Source organism: Triturus cristatus, chromosome 6 (genome assembly GCF_964204655.1).
Source record: "Triturus cristatus chromosome 6, aTriCri1.1, whole genome shotgun sequence".
In the NCBI taxonomy this organism is placed as follows: domain Eukaryota; kingdom Metazoa; phylum Chordata; class Amphibia; order Caudata; family Salamandridae; genus Triturus; species Triturus cristatus.
Window position 1 is genome coordinate 439,621,943 of NC_140589.1, and position 13,534 is coordinate 439,635,476.

Below are 13,534 nucleotides of genomic sequence, written 5' to 3' on the forward strand. Positions count from 1 at the left end.
GCAGGCAGGAAGCGGCGGGAAAACGAGTTCGGGTTGAGCGGGCGGCCTTGCGGCGGCTGGGGCGCCGTTCTCGGCGTCGGTGAAGAACTAGCACAGCAAGGGCCCCTGGAGCAGGAACACGGAGGAGCGAGGGGGCAACCAGGCCAGAGGCGCAGTCCCCAAAAAGTATATCTTTTAAAATGTTTCAAACAGTGCAATTACACTATTTTCATAGAAAGAGATTACGCAAAATGGCTGAACTAAAATGTTACTGGCACAGTAAATCAATCAAACTATTGGCTTCCAATCCACCCGTCTCGCACATTATTTTCATTGCCTACTACCTCATTCGATTTTGTTGCATGGAGGAAATAAACAAGAAATCAAACTTAATACAATGAATCGGTTTGCTCAATCATAATGAAAAAACATAGCAACGAAGATTCAAAATACATCCCTCGGCTGAGGATGCTAGAGACAATTGTTACTTTACATGTACAAAGACAGACCATGGCTGCAGTTGAAGCACATTGATTTTTAAAAAAGCAATACAAATTAATGCTCTTTGCAAACATTAACATGCACTTTCAATAATGTGGCCTACTGTGGCCTACTTATGTCCCCTGTTCGGGAAGTACTAGTCCCAGTAAATACCTCTTGTGAGCTCCTTCTCAGAACATTTCCTGCCATGTGTCAGCACCTCCCATCTGTAACTGGGGAGAGTCGGACACCTTCAGGTGATGTTGAGATGCACCAGACATGTTTCATTAACACAATATAGAAGTAAAAAATATTGTTAACAAAAATATTGTATCAAAACTATCAATTCCTATGCTTATCATGGCAAGTACCAAAATATCGAAGAAAATATAATTGACACTAATATCCTTCAAAAATGCATAAAAATATAGATTTAAAAAAAATATAAATACAGTTTAAAATAATAAATGGTCAATATTGTAATATATAAATGCAATATAATGTAAATTAAATACATTACATTAATATTTACTACTATACATAATTTCGTTACATTTTAGGTATGATTTGCTAAGTTCAGAAATGTCTAAACCTTTCATTTATTTGAGTTTAAATAAATACATTGATTCAAATTGTGGGCATTTTACTGTGATGTCACTACCTTTAGTCTCATTTAAAGTAATGTCATTACGTGTCACAAACAAGAGGACCACAGGCCAAGTAGGAGTTACTGGCCCAACTGTGGTGGTTGAGGGCTTTTACTGCTGATGGCCCTGGCTACTACAGGCTCAGAGCAACTGGGCTAAGTACCGATTCAACACTTGAGTGCAAGTGCAGGTCAAATAGTTCAAGGCTTCTTGAGGAGAAGGTAGGTGTAAGAGGCGCACAGATTCACAGCTCAAAATACACCCAAGAACCCCAATAAATGATTGTCCAATCAAATTCTGGCTTTGATCTAATAAAAAGGAGTATTTATCTACTAACACAAAGTAAAATACAATGCAATGCAAATAATATACACATCCTTCAACTTTCAAATACCACTTCCCAGCTTATGGTTGATGAATATTCCTTACTCATGTATGCGACAGCCATGCTAGGCCCTTTTCAGGTATTCAAGTCTCAGATGTTCTATGTGAGCTCTGTTGCAATGATCATTGAATCCCCATGCTGGAGCGTGTTAATCATAGCAAAGTCCCCAGGACTTAGCAGCACGATTGTCAATCTTTACCAGCTTTGATGGAGTGGCTGTTCAGAGTCCTGGGGCACCCCTCGGCAGCTTCATTTTGTCAAATTGGTTGGGAAGCTGTGGTTAAGGTGAAATTTGGGGGCAGGTCTCTGATGCTACCGGATGGGGTAGTTGAAGTAGTTGAATTAGTTGCTATTGTTGTCCATCGGTCACGGGCCACATTGTTTTCTCAGCTACACATGGATTCAAAATGTCTGCCTTCTTCTTCCTTTACTGCCCCTTCCTCCTGGCATGCAGGTTGGATTGCAGTAGCAGAAACCACTAGGTGATGGCCCTCTCTACTTCACTGTGGCTCCCACCTGGCATATGGGAGTCCCGGTATGGCATGAATACAGTGAATGTCCTCTTTGGGCCACAACGCTGCATCAAGCAATGGCCCACCTCCTCTAACAGTGCAGCAGCAACTGCAGTAGCGATTATTCTTCCCCATGGGCCACCACCTGGCAGAGGGTTCTCGGAGTCTGGGACCAGGAATGCCAGCCCGACCCCTTCGGCAGTTCCAACGGACCAGAATCTCACATTTCACTCCCAGGATCCACACAATGGGATTCCTCCTGGAACTTGCTCTCTTTAAGCGATCTCCTTCATCTCGCAGGACCCAGTGGCCTTGGGTCAGACATAAGCTGGTGCTACATGCTCCAGGCAAGGGTTCTGGATTCTCCCGGGTGATGTCACCCACACCCAGCATGGGAGACTGGCAGACATTTTGTTGCCGGTCCTGGTCACAACAGGCAGAACTCGTGTTGAGCTTCTCTACACTGATGTACCACTTGAATATGAACAATGTGAGTATCCCATGCTCCTCTTTTTATAAACCATTTCCAGACACACATGATTTAGTGTCTCTGTCTTTGAAGTTCATGTTCAGGGAATTGCCCACTTTGAAATGCACATTCCTTTGTAGTGCTCTTCATCCAGAGAGAAATCTATCACAACAGAACAGTCTCCAACCTTGATCACCCCAAACATTGGCAAGGGAATGATGTTAGGTTCGCACCTGGATGTCCCCTTCAGTAATAAGCACATCAAAAGGTTTCCAAAAGGCTCCAGCCCTCCACTTTATAATTCTTTATAATTCTCTTATCAGTCCCATTTCCTTTGTCAGATGTGCCCAGGCCCCTTTGACAAGTGACCTCCATTCAGAATCAAAGTGCCCCTATTGATGTGCACTGAAGAGCCTGGCTCTCCGTTTCTCCAGTGAATGCCCCCCCTAGATCTCAGGAATACAGAAATCTGTCGGGGTGAATCCTTTGCGTTTCCCTTCTCCTCCAGCAAGCACTGTGTCTCCGAATAATGGAACCCAGTGTCTTTCTTGTGGTTTATGTCCATGGCAAGCACAAACACACATCTCTGCACATAGCCTCTGTAGCCTCCAACTTACTGTACCCTTCACAGGCATCCATACATCCCAGCATGCTCATGCAACACAACACGCTATCTGCTACATGTAGTATCAGTTTACAGGCCCATATGTATGTATTGCCACGCATACACATAACTATGTGCACTATTTCGTGATGAACTTCCCACAGGCACATACACATCCCAGTGTTGCACAGAATCCAATGCAGGCCAATGGTGATTTAAGCACACAGCAGCAGAACTTTACCATAGTGGGCCAGGAGGCGCCACACCCATGACACAGTTAAAAGGCCCGTTCAATCTACTGATCACTGGAAACTGAAAACACAGTATGCTGCCACCAACGCGCTTGTGCTACCTAACTACCAGCCAAGGCAGTAGCCTTCCACCACTTAAAGGCAGCGCTTTGGGTGTCCATCCCAGTCTAAGCAGACCACTGTCCCTGAGACAGAACTAAGTCACAGCGCACATGCATGACCTGTGTTCGCTCACTACCAAAATTCGTTAGCAATGTTCCAAACATCACTGCAGCTACTGCACTCTGGGCAGCGGTACACATCTATCACAATGCGAGGGACTTTCTGTCTAAACACTGAATATTTTAATTAATAGCTACCTGAAGAGCATGGCCGAATGCGCTGCCTCCTGGGGCTGCCCAGGCATTCTCAGTGCTCCTCTGTATCTAACAATGAAGAGCCCTATGCCCTTTCACTGTGTATGTAAATGAAATATTGTATGTGAAGACAGAAATCAACAGTGTTGAGCAGATATACGTTGGTGATGTTATTTTTCCACATTTCTGGCAGCGTGGTCGTAGTGCTGGAGATTTTTAAAGAAAAACACAAGAAGCAGCACAGTTTCAGGGACATATGGAGAGGAAATTAACATTTGAGATCTTTTTAAAGGAATTAAACGACATTGAGTCAGGAGCATACAGTACTGGAAGTATTGAGGCCTGCTGCTGCGAAATTTGAAAGAAACATCGTACGACCCGCTGTTGCGTTCTTTTATGAAGTGTCTGTTGAAAGAAGCCTCCCGCAAGCGCTAATTCAGAAGGGGAAGCATATGGGCTCCTAGCAATTGGACTTTTCAGGAAATGAGTTTATCATATTGGTTTCAAGGAAAGCTCGTTCTTTAAAAGTATGCAACGGATGTAGGGGCTAGATGCACGACCATTTCATTTTGCGAGTCTCTAAATGCAATTAGAGACTCGCAAAATGAAATGTACTAATGTGTCTCAGACACATTAGCAATACCCAATGGGGTCATAATTGACCTGTCTCATCCATATTTATGAGACAGGTCACAATTTGCAACCCATTGGGAATGGGCAATAACACTGGGATTGTGGCCAGCTGGGTACAGTAGACCATCATGTCTGTATTTCCTTTTAAATAAAGCAACTTTATATTTTTTTGAATGGATTTGTTTCAAAATGAAATATGAAACGTTTCAGTTTAATATTTTAGGAATAGACAGTGGTCTGTGGTACCCTTGTCTGCTCTTAAAAAACATTTTCGCTACCATTCACAAAGGGAAAGCGGTCCATGGGGACTACTTCCCATTTGCAAATGGGATACTGCCTACTTGAAGTAGGTGGTAAACTGCTATTCTTTTGCGACCCTATTTTGTGAGTTGGTAATAGTTTATGGCTCGCAAAATACGGTTAGTACATGTGGAAAAACTATTTAGCAGTCGCCAATGGCCCAATTTTCTGTTTGCAATCGCTAAATGTCATTGTACATTTTGCCCCAGGTGCCTTACTGGTCTCAAGCTGTTTTTTACAGTAGAGAGGGCACATTTGTAGAGGCCACAAAGATTTTTGGGAAAGATGATTGAACATGCCCGTATTCGCACCTATATACTCTAACCTGTGAATGCTTTTGTTGTAGGGAGTATAGATGTGGGATAATGTACTCCCTTGTGTACATTAAAATGGTATTGCAACCTACAAATGCAATCATATACAGGCATGAGACTGCAGGCGAGTGCATTTAATAGTCACCTATCTGCGAGATGACTTGCATATTTCTTAATAATGTAAAGGAATGAGGTACGTTATCATATGTAATCTGTGAACTACTTGCGATTTCAATTTCACAATATATAGATGACAAGTGGACCTGTGTTGTGTGACATCTTCTGATGGTCCTGCCCTTTTAGCCACAGAACTTTGCATGCTGTGATTTACAATATTGAAACAAATCTACATGCCCTAGAAGGCAACCGGTTGCAAGCTAGATAGAAAGGTCTAACTGAGTTGTACTATTATATTGGTCCAGCTTTTTAATAGACCTTTGAGAATTTTAGTTTGGAACGATAAATTGCGTAACAACTATTTTCCTACATTTGTTACAAATGATTTTAGAATTGGACCCTGTCATTGCTTTCTTTGCCTTGTTATAAGCCACCAGAGAATGACGTTTGCATACAAAAGTATAGGAACTGTGATCCTGAGTACAGTGGGGCAGGGGGTCAGTGAGTAGGCAGTTCTGGCAAATGTAGTAAATGAGATTTGACAGAGATAACTAGATTAAAACGATAATAATCCTCAGTAATTGCCTTCTTTCTTCTTAAGAATGTCGAGCAATCATGTTTTAATGGTAAATGTAATATGCTATCCAAAGGTCAATATATTTTGTGAATTTACAAAACTTGGCCATAAAAGAAATGATCACCCGTTTACACGAATTTTCTAATAACTAAAATCTTCTATTCAGAACATTTTCAAAGTTTTACATGTAAATGAATTATGTTGGCAGGTTGCATCCATGATGGGAAACACTATGAAGAGGAATCTGCAATTAAAGAAAACTGCAATTACTGGTAATGAATGACTCAAACCCATTTCTTCATTCAATTTAAGAAAGCAATTTAAATGTTGGGAACATTGAAATTTGAAGTAGGATAATAGAATTCAATTACATTAAGTGAAATAGTTGATTGACATTATTTCTTATTAAAACGTCTAAATATTATTCGAAGAACTACCGTATTCAAAACCAGTTTTAAAATATTATTTCGTTTTTCAGTGCTTTGGTAATCAGCCAGTAGACAGCTGCTTGCAAAATAGTTAAACCATAAAACATATTGCAAATGGAGGCAATACAAGCGACTGTGTTTTAGTAAGGAAATGGATAGATTCGGGAAGGGTACAGTTGTACAGTTTTTGTATTATAGCGCTTGTATAGCGCCTCATATCGCTGATGGTGTAGTATCATGTGTGGCCTTTTGCATATGTTGGAGTGCTGCAGACCGAAGATCCACTTTTTTTTTTAACTTATTTTTTTTGACATTTCTAATGCAGTTCAATACACAAACATTGAATAAATCTACAAATAGCGTCTTACTTTAAATCAACATATTCCTACAAAATATATCGTCCCAGAGGAACTCTGAACAACGGCGTACTGCATGTTAATAATCACGTGAATAATGTCCTCAATTTCGCAATGTACAATGATATCATCTAGTATTAGAGATACATTTCGTCCGAGTCTTTCACATGAGTGGCCGATGGTTTTGCATTAGGGTATGACAAAATAACTCAACACAAATAAGTCTACTTTTTTTTAGAAAGAAAAACAACCAACTTCTATAACAAACTTAAACCTATGCAGTGGAGCGGTCTAATTTAGAAATCAGCTATTTGTATCAGGGGGAATCTGAGCCTGGAGGTAGAGGGCTCACCAGGGTGTAACAAATGAGAGGGACGAGCTCCCCCCTAACATTATCCAGCATGTCTCCTGATCCCTTTTCTCCACAGTCAATAGGTTGAGGAAAGCAGCATATACACCCTTGCCTTTACAAAGGTAGGAGCAAGCCATCAGGGCTCAGTGTCATCATTCGAATTGTCTCAGTCTCCTTCTCCTTCCTCCTCACTAGTGTGCACTGGCTGTTTTCATGACAGCATCATTTCCTTCGATAAGTCAGCTATGGGGCGTCTCCGCACTCCTCTAGCTTCCTCCCAGCTCAATGCTCTACCCTCAGCACCCGCCCACTTAATCACATCCCGATTCCAGTGTTCAACTTTAGGTTCCTGCACAGACTTCCATGCTAACGCTATTCTGCGCTTAGCAAGACCCAGGGATAAGTTGATTAATCTGTTCCCAACCTTACATTTCCATGATCAAGGAAAGCGCCCCAGCAAGCACATCTGGGCCGTAGATGCCAACTACCTCCCCTGAACTTCTTTAAGTTTAAAGACAATGGCGTCCCAGTAAGGGCGTATTGCTTGGCAGTCCCAAGGCATATGCATAAAATCAGCATCCAGGTGGGCGCACCTCGGGCAGTTTCGTATACCCCCCCATAGGTGATGTTGAGTCGGCAAGGGTTCGTGTAGGTCATATGAATGACATCAAATTGTATATATTTAAGACGCGTGTTGCGGGAAATTTTGGGGGACTGCAGAATTTTACCCCATTTAGCATCAGTGATTACTCCCCCAATATCCTTTCCCATCTCCCTTGCAAGGCACCCAGTGGGTCCAGGGACACTGTAAGTAAGGTAGAATTTAAACACTTCACCTGGTGTCCAGCCGTGTCCAAGGTTATCAGTGCATGCAAGATTGCATGGGGGTCAGGTTACCCCTTCCCTACCCCCACAACTGTCCAAAAGTGTGTACTAGAGCATAATGTAAAAACTGCCCCTGGGAAGACCACTACTATCCACCAGTTCCTCAAAGGAAAGGAGATTTTTTTCAGGTATCAGTCTCCTACATTTTTCAACCCTACCTGTGTCCAGGACACCAGTCGTTGGTCCCCGGTAAATATTGTCATGGGAGTACCGTGGGATAGGCCAACAAGGGGAAGCATAGTGGTATATCTCAGGGCCTTTTAAACTATGTGCAGTGATCTCTTCCAGGTCTTTAACGTGGTGCGTTGTAACACTGACCGATACGGGGCGGGAGTACTCGGGACCAACAATTTAGCCACCAACAAGCCGGATGACCATTAGCTTCCATCAAACATGTGCCCTCTCCATTCACCTCCTCTAACCACTGCACCAATCATTGCAGTTGGGCAGCCAACATATAAAACTCGAAATTTGGTACACCTAGTCTGCCTTCCATCATGGGGGGCTGTAACGTCCTGAAGGAGACTCTCGGATGCCCACCGTCCCAGACTGATTCTCTCAGCAATGAGTTTAGCGGGCAAAACCAACCCGGTGTCATCAAGACTGGGAGGTTGACAAATTAATATAGGAGCCGGGGTAACATTACCATTTTTGGAAAGGGAAATCCTAGCCATAATAGGGAGTTGTAGGGTGCGCAAAAACTGAACACAGGATTTGAGTGACCTCACTGCCCTACCTAGGTTACCCTCCCTCAGATCCTCCAGCGAGTGAACTACCTGTATACCTAGGCACTTAAAGGAGAGGCAAGGCCACTGTATTTCCAGCTGTAAAGCCTCCTGTCTGGGTTGTGGTCCCATTATGGGAAACAGGTACGTCTTGGCCTTATTAACCCGTAGAACCGATATTTGTTGGAAACTCTCTAAGATCTGTATTTCTGACATGGTGCCTTCACTGCATCACCCAAATAGAGCAGCAGATCATCCGCATAAAGCGAGATAATATTTATCCGAGCACCCACCCTAAGACCCAGCCCAGCCCCCCCCCAGTTGGGCCCTCACTGTTTGCTGCTCTATCACCAATGCGAAGATGAGGGGCGAAAGAGGGCATCCCTGTCGAGTGCCTCGGAAGATCTTATACTGAACAGAGATCGCCTTGCCCGTTTTGACCCTCGCAGTTGGAAACGTATAAGGTAACCAAACCCACTTCACCCAATTGTCTCCAAGGCCCATTCGCAGCATAACCTCAAAAAGGTATTCCCAGCTGATCGTGTCAAATGCCTTTTCCAGGTCTATTGACAGCGCTGCTGCCTCCTGGTCCCAGCAAATTTCTTCATGGTACAACTTGGAGTAGAGTCTCCAAAGATTGTAAGAGGTACAGTGGGAAGGAATAAAGCCATTCTGGTCTGGATGGATGAGGGCTCACATGTGTGGGAGCAACCTACTTGCCAAGACTTTGCTAAGAATTTTAAAAGGGGTCTAAAATCCGTAACTCTGGCAGCTGTCTCTTTGGTTTTAGGGTGGGATCACAAGCGCGTCCCGTGTCGTATCGGGTAATTCACTCCGTTCCAGTGAATCGGCATAGAGAACTTGGCATCAGGCTAGTGGCGAACCGCTTGTAGAATTCCACCTGGAGGCCATCCCCTCCCCGCATTTTACCCGTTGCCATGTCCCCAATAGCTGCCTGAATTTCGTGCACTGTCACCAGGCCTCCCAGCTCCTCCCATGCCCGGAGTTCTACAACATGAAGTGGTAGGGGGTCCAAGAAGTCCCTAATAAGGGATGAGTCAGCTGTTGCCGCTGCAGTGTACAGTTTCTCATAATAACTGTGGAAAGCAATATTAATATAAAGGAGCTCCCCCGTTTCCCGACACAACTGGGTGATAGGTGGCCCACGGGTTTCCAGTTGGATCAGCCAGGCCAGGAGTCTTCAGGACTCCCCTCCTCCCTCTGCATCCTATCCAGGTAGCCTTTGAAACTATGACAACGAAGTCAATTTAGTACCTCCTGGTATGTCACCCTCATCTTCTGTAACTCAAGCAGGGAAGTTGGGTCAGCACCCTGAGCATTATCCAGTCGGTGTAATCTCTCTTCCAGTTTGAAGATCTCACCACGTATTTCCCTGTGTGCCCCAATCGACTGTCCCATACAGTGCCCCCGCACCACCACCTTAAAGGCCTCCCATTCTACCAAGGTAGAGGATGCCGTATGTGCATTCGTAGAGAAGTAGGACTCAATAAGCACCATCAGGGTGGACCGGTATGGGACATCCCCCAATGCTGGCGAGTTAAGCCTCCAGGAAGGAATCGGAGGATGCCTCCCTAAGGGTTGATAAAACAACAATAGTGGGCTGTGATCGGGCAGGGTATGCCCCAGATATATTGTATGTGTAATGGAGCTAGTAAGTGTCGGCACACAAAGATAGGTATCCAACATAGTGTGCACTTGATGAATCAATGGGAAGAAAGAGTATTCTTTGTCTCCCTCTTGTTGTCGTCTACAGATATCGACTAAACCCCACTGTTGGATCCAATTCCAGAAACCCGCAGCTGTGCAGTAGGACTGCACCCCTGGGAGTGGTGGGTGGGAAAGGTCAGTCGCAGTGTCCATCACACAATTAAACCCCCACCCTAATAATACCTGCCCATCCAAATGCACTGCGTTTTTGGCCGATAGTGAAGCCAAGTATGTGACCTTATGTTGATTGGGCATGTAAATGTCACCTAGTGTTATCACTCTCCCAGCCAGTCTACCCACCAGGAAGATATATCTATGCTCCGTGTCTATCATAGAGTGCGTGAGGTCAAATGGGACTCCGGGCTTTACCCATATCAACACCCCTCTCAAGGAGGCCGAGAAAGCTGTAGCAAAGACTTGCCCCCTCCATCTTTTGCGAAGTGGCCAAATGAGTCTCCCGAAGAAAGGCGATATGTATATCACTGTGTTTCAAGTAGGAATAGACATTATGCCGCTTAGCCATGGTCCCCATCCACCTTATATTCCAAGTCAAAAACCTTATGACATTGTGTGATTGTGCCATAGTAACAGTAAATCACTCACCTGCCACCCAGCAAAGCCTCCCCAAGTCCAGCTCCTGAACTTATGTTGAACCGCTCCATTCTGCAAACAACCAAAAATAAAAAAGAAATTAACATAGCAACCCTGTTGCTGAACAACCCCAGGGCCCTCTGGCAACGGCCAGCCACCCAACAATTGTGTAAAATATCGAACACTAGCTGAAGCACAGTTTCAAAGAGGAAGGGGACTAAGTGAGGGGTGGCAAAGATAAGGGTACTATCCAATATGGGTAGAGTGCCCATGGCAGGCATCAGGGGCAGGAGCGGTCCGTGGAGGGGGTTCAGTGGGGCAGTGAGGCAGGGTGGGGGAGGGACAGGGTGCTGCATCGCAACGGAATTCGTTTTATTTATTTAAATGTGTACTTACCTCCGTTCATCCATATTCTGGTGTTTACAATTCCCCACCCTGCCCCTCCCCCGCCCCGCCTCACTGCTCCACCGAACTCCCTCCACGGGCCGCTCCTGATCAGGGGTCTCTTTATCCCTCAAGGAGTCACTAATAACCTCCAGGTGGCTTCTTCATCAGATGATCGTGTCCGCTGTGTTGGGGGTCACCACTGGTAGCGTCACGCTGCCATTATGAGAGGAGTCTGATTCTATCCCCTCAGTTTCTCTAGAGGAGCGAGTTCCAGCCTCTGAAGGGGGTCTCTGGTCTTGCAAGATGGCCGCTACCACCTGCAGGGACTCAGCTCTCCCTTTTTTGGCTTGCGAGGACATTGGTCGGCTCTGGCCCCCCTTCTGGAGTTTCTCCTAGGCCTCTTCTTGGACTCACGCCTTGCCAAGGCCACCACTTGCACCTGTGCCTGTGGAGATGTCACGGGTTTGTTTGCTTCTAACCATTCCCAGGCTGACTTGGGGTCATCACAAAAGTGTGTCTTTCCATCTAGGTGTATCCGTAGTCGAGCAGGAAAGATCAAAGAGTACTAGAGCCCTTCCTCTCTCAGTGCTTTCTTGACCTCCAGGAAGGAGGTCCATTTCCTCTGAATGACCAAGGTGTAGTCAGAGAAGATGGAGACTCTACTATTACCTACAGCACATGGGCCTTTCCATCTGGGCTTTTTGTAGGAAGGTATCTCTGTCCCTTAACAAGGAGAAGTCTAGCCACCACTGGTCACAGAGGAGACCAGGCGCCGGAGGTCTGGCCGGGACACGGTTTGCCCTCTCCAAGATGTAAAAAGTCGATAAGCTCTCGGGAGCCACCACAGTGCAGTGCCATTGCTCTAGGAAGGATATCATATCATTACCCTCAGTTCCTTTGGGTAGACCAAGAACTCTAATATTATTCCTCCTGTTATGCCCCTTGCCATCCTCTGCTCTCCGCTCCAAGGTGCGGACACGCTCCATCAGTTTCCCCATCTGTGCCACCAGTGATTGCTGCACCGATTTAAGGACTGGGATTCTGGACTCTGTGTCCTTTACTCTTTGGCTCAACTTCTTGTGCTCCTCTCTAAGTAGGCCAATGCCCACCGACACCATGCTGATGCCTTGGTGTCAACTATAGCGTCCAAGATTCTCGTCAGTCGCTGCTGTACTGGGTCATTTTGTGCTTTTTCTGGGGGAGTTTCTTCCGTTTCCTGAGCAGTCCCAGACCGTTTCCCTTGTGGTTTACCCATGACAGTGGGACAGTCTATTCACAGTTGACAGGCTTTCGTCAGTCAGCACCATCACACAATTCATGCCCCTCTTGGGTGTATGTTTAAGCCCCACCCTGGTTGCGCCACCTCAGGCTCCCCACAGCAGCACTTGGGCCATACAAGATCACTCAGAAAATGTTTGGTGGTCAGCCTGTCCACACAGGCACTCCCAGCAGCCAGCACTTCATCGCTGTACAGGTGCTTCTCATCCAGTTCATCGCAGGGCCCTGGTGGGTTATTCAATTGAGACCACCCTACTCTCCCAAGGCCTGAGGCAGCTATCAGGGTACGGGGCCCGCAGTGTTTTCGTTTCCGGTGGGCCCAGGCTCCTCCGTGTGGTCAGACCAGTCGCAATACTCAATCATAGGAACACCCTTTTGTCTGGTTCTTGGTGCCCCACCCCACCTCACCTCACCTCACCTCGGATATCCCTTGTGGTGGCATCTCTGATGTGGTGCAGTTATCAACGCGGTCTCCCAGCAGGACAGCAGAGCGCCCAGTAGCCTGGCCGCACCACCGGTGGCCAAATTCCACAGGCACTCTCTTTTCCTCCACCCGTCTGCGGTGGGGTTCCTCAACACTGATCCTCACAGGTTGCCAAGTGGACTGGGGATCAGACCATCAATCCAGGGATCCGGCGTGTGGGTCCCGCACCTCTTATAGTCTCATTTCAGTTCCCTAGAATGTACAGGGACCCACCATATTCTACCCAATCACCAGGTGTCTCAGCAATGCAACCAGATTACAGCCCGCAGTCCAAATGGCCAGAGTTCACCGGTATGCTCCCACCAGTGCCACCCTGGAGCTGGACTCCCTCTCGCATCCCCTCAGCCTCCAGGTGGATCAGAAGTCGGGAAGCCAAGTCATGGACTCGCAATATAGGCCCCACACCACTCAGGGGCCATGTGTCAGCTCCCCAGGAAGCGTTGTAGTCCGGGCCACTCCAATATGCACCGGGGGCCCCAGAGTCAGCTGCCAGCTCTCGGCATGCAACCACGCCGCTCATCAGTCCCCGCCATCGTCGGGTGTCTCCGCATCTCCGACGGCACCGGCCCAAGGCCCTCCGACGCCAGACCTCGGCGACTCCAGATCGGCTGCAGAATGTGACTCCTCGTGGCCTGCAGCCTGCACTCGCAGGGGCCCTCTCTTCAATCCTGCCAGGCAGTGGCTCCACGGAGCTAC

The 13,534-nt window shown here is 46.4% G+C and overlaps 1 protein-coding gene across 2 annotated transcripts in view; it reads left to right on the top strand.

The window, feature by feature from the left end:
• Window positions 1-13,534, top strand: part of TINAG (tubulointerstitial nephritis antigen) — an 806,666-nt gene that overhangs the window by 145,765 nt on the left and 647,367 nt on the right. For both annotated transcript variants that reach the window (XM_085610863.1, XM_085610864.1), the window contains exon 2: window positions 5,833-5,896. In XM_085610863.1, coding sequence (XP_085466989.1) covers window positions 5,833-5,896 — 64 coding nt within the window. The remainder of the gene's footprint in view (window positions 1-5,832; window positions 5,897-13,534) is intronic.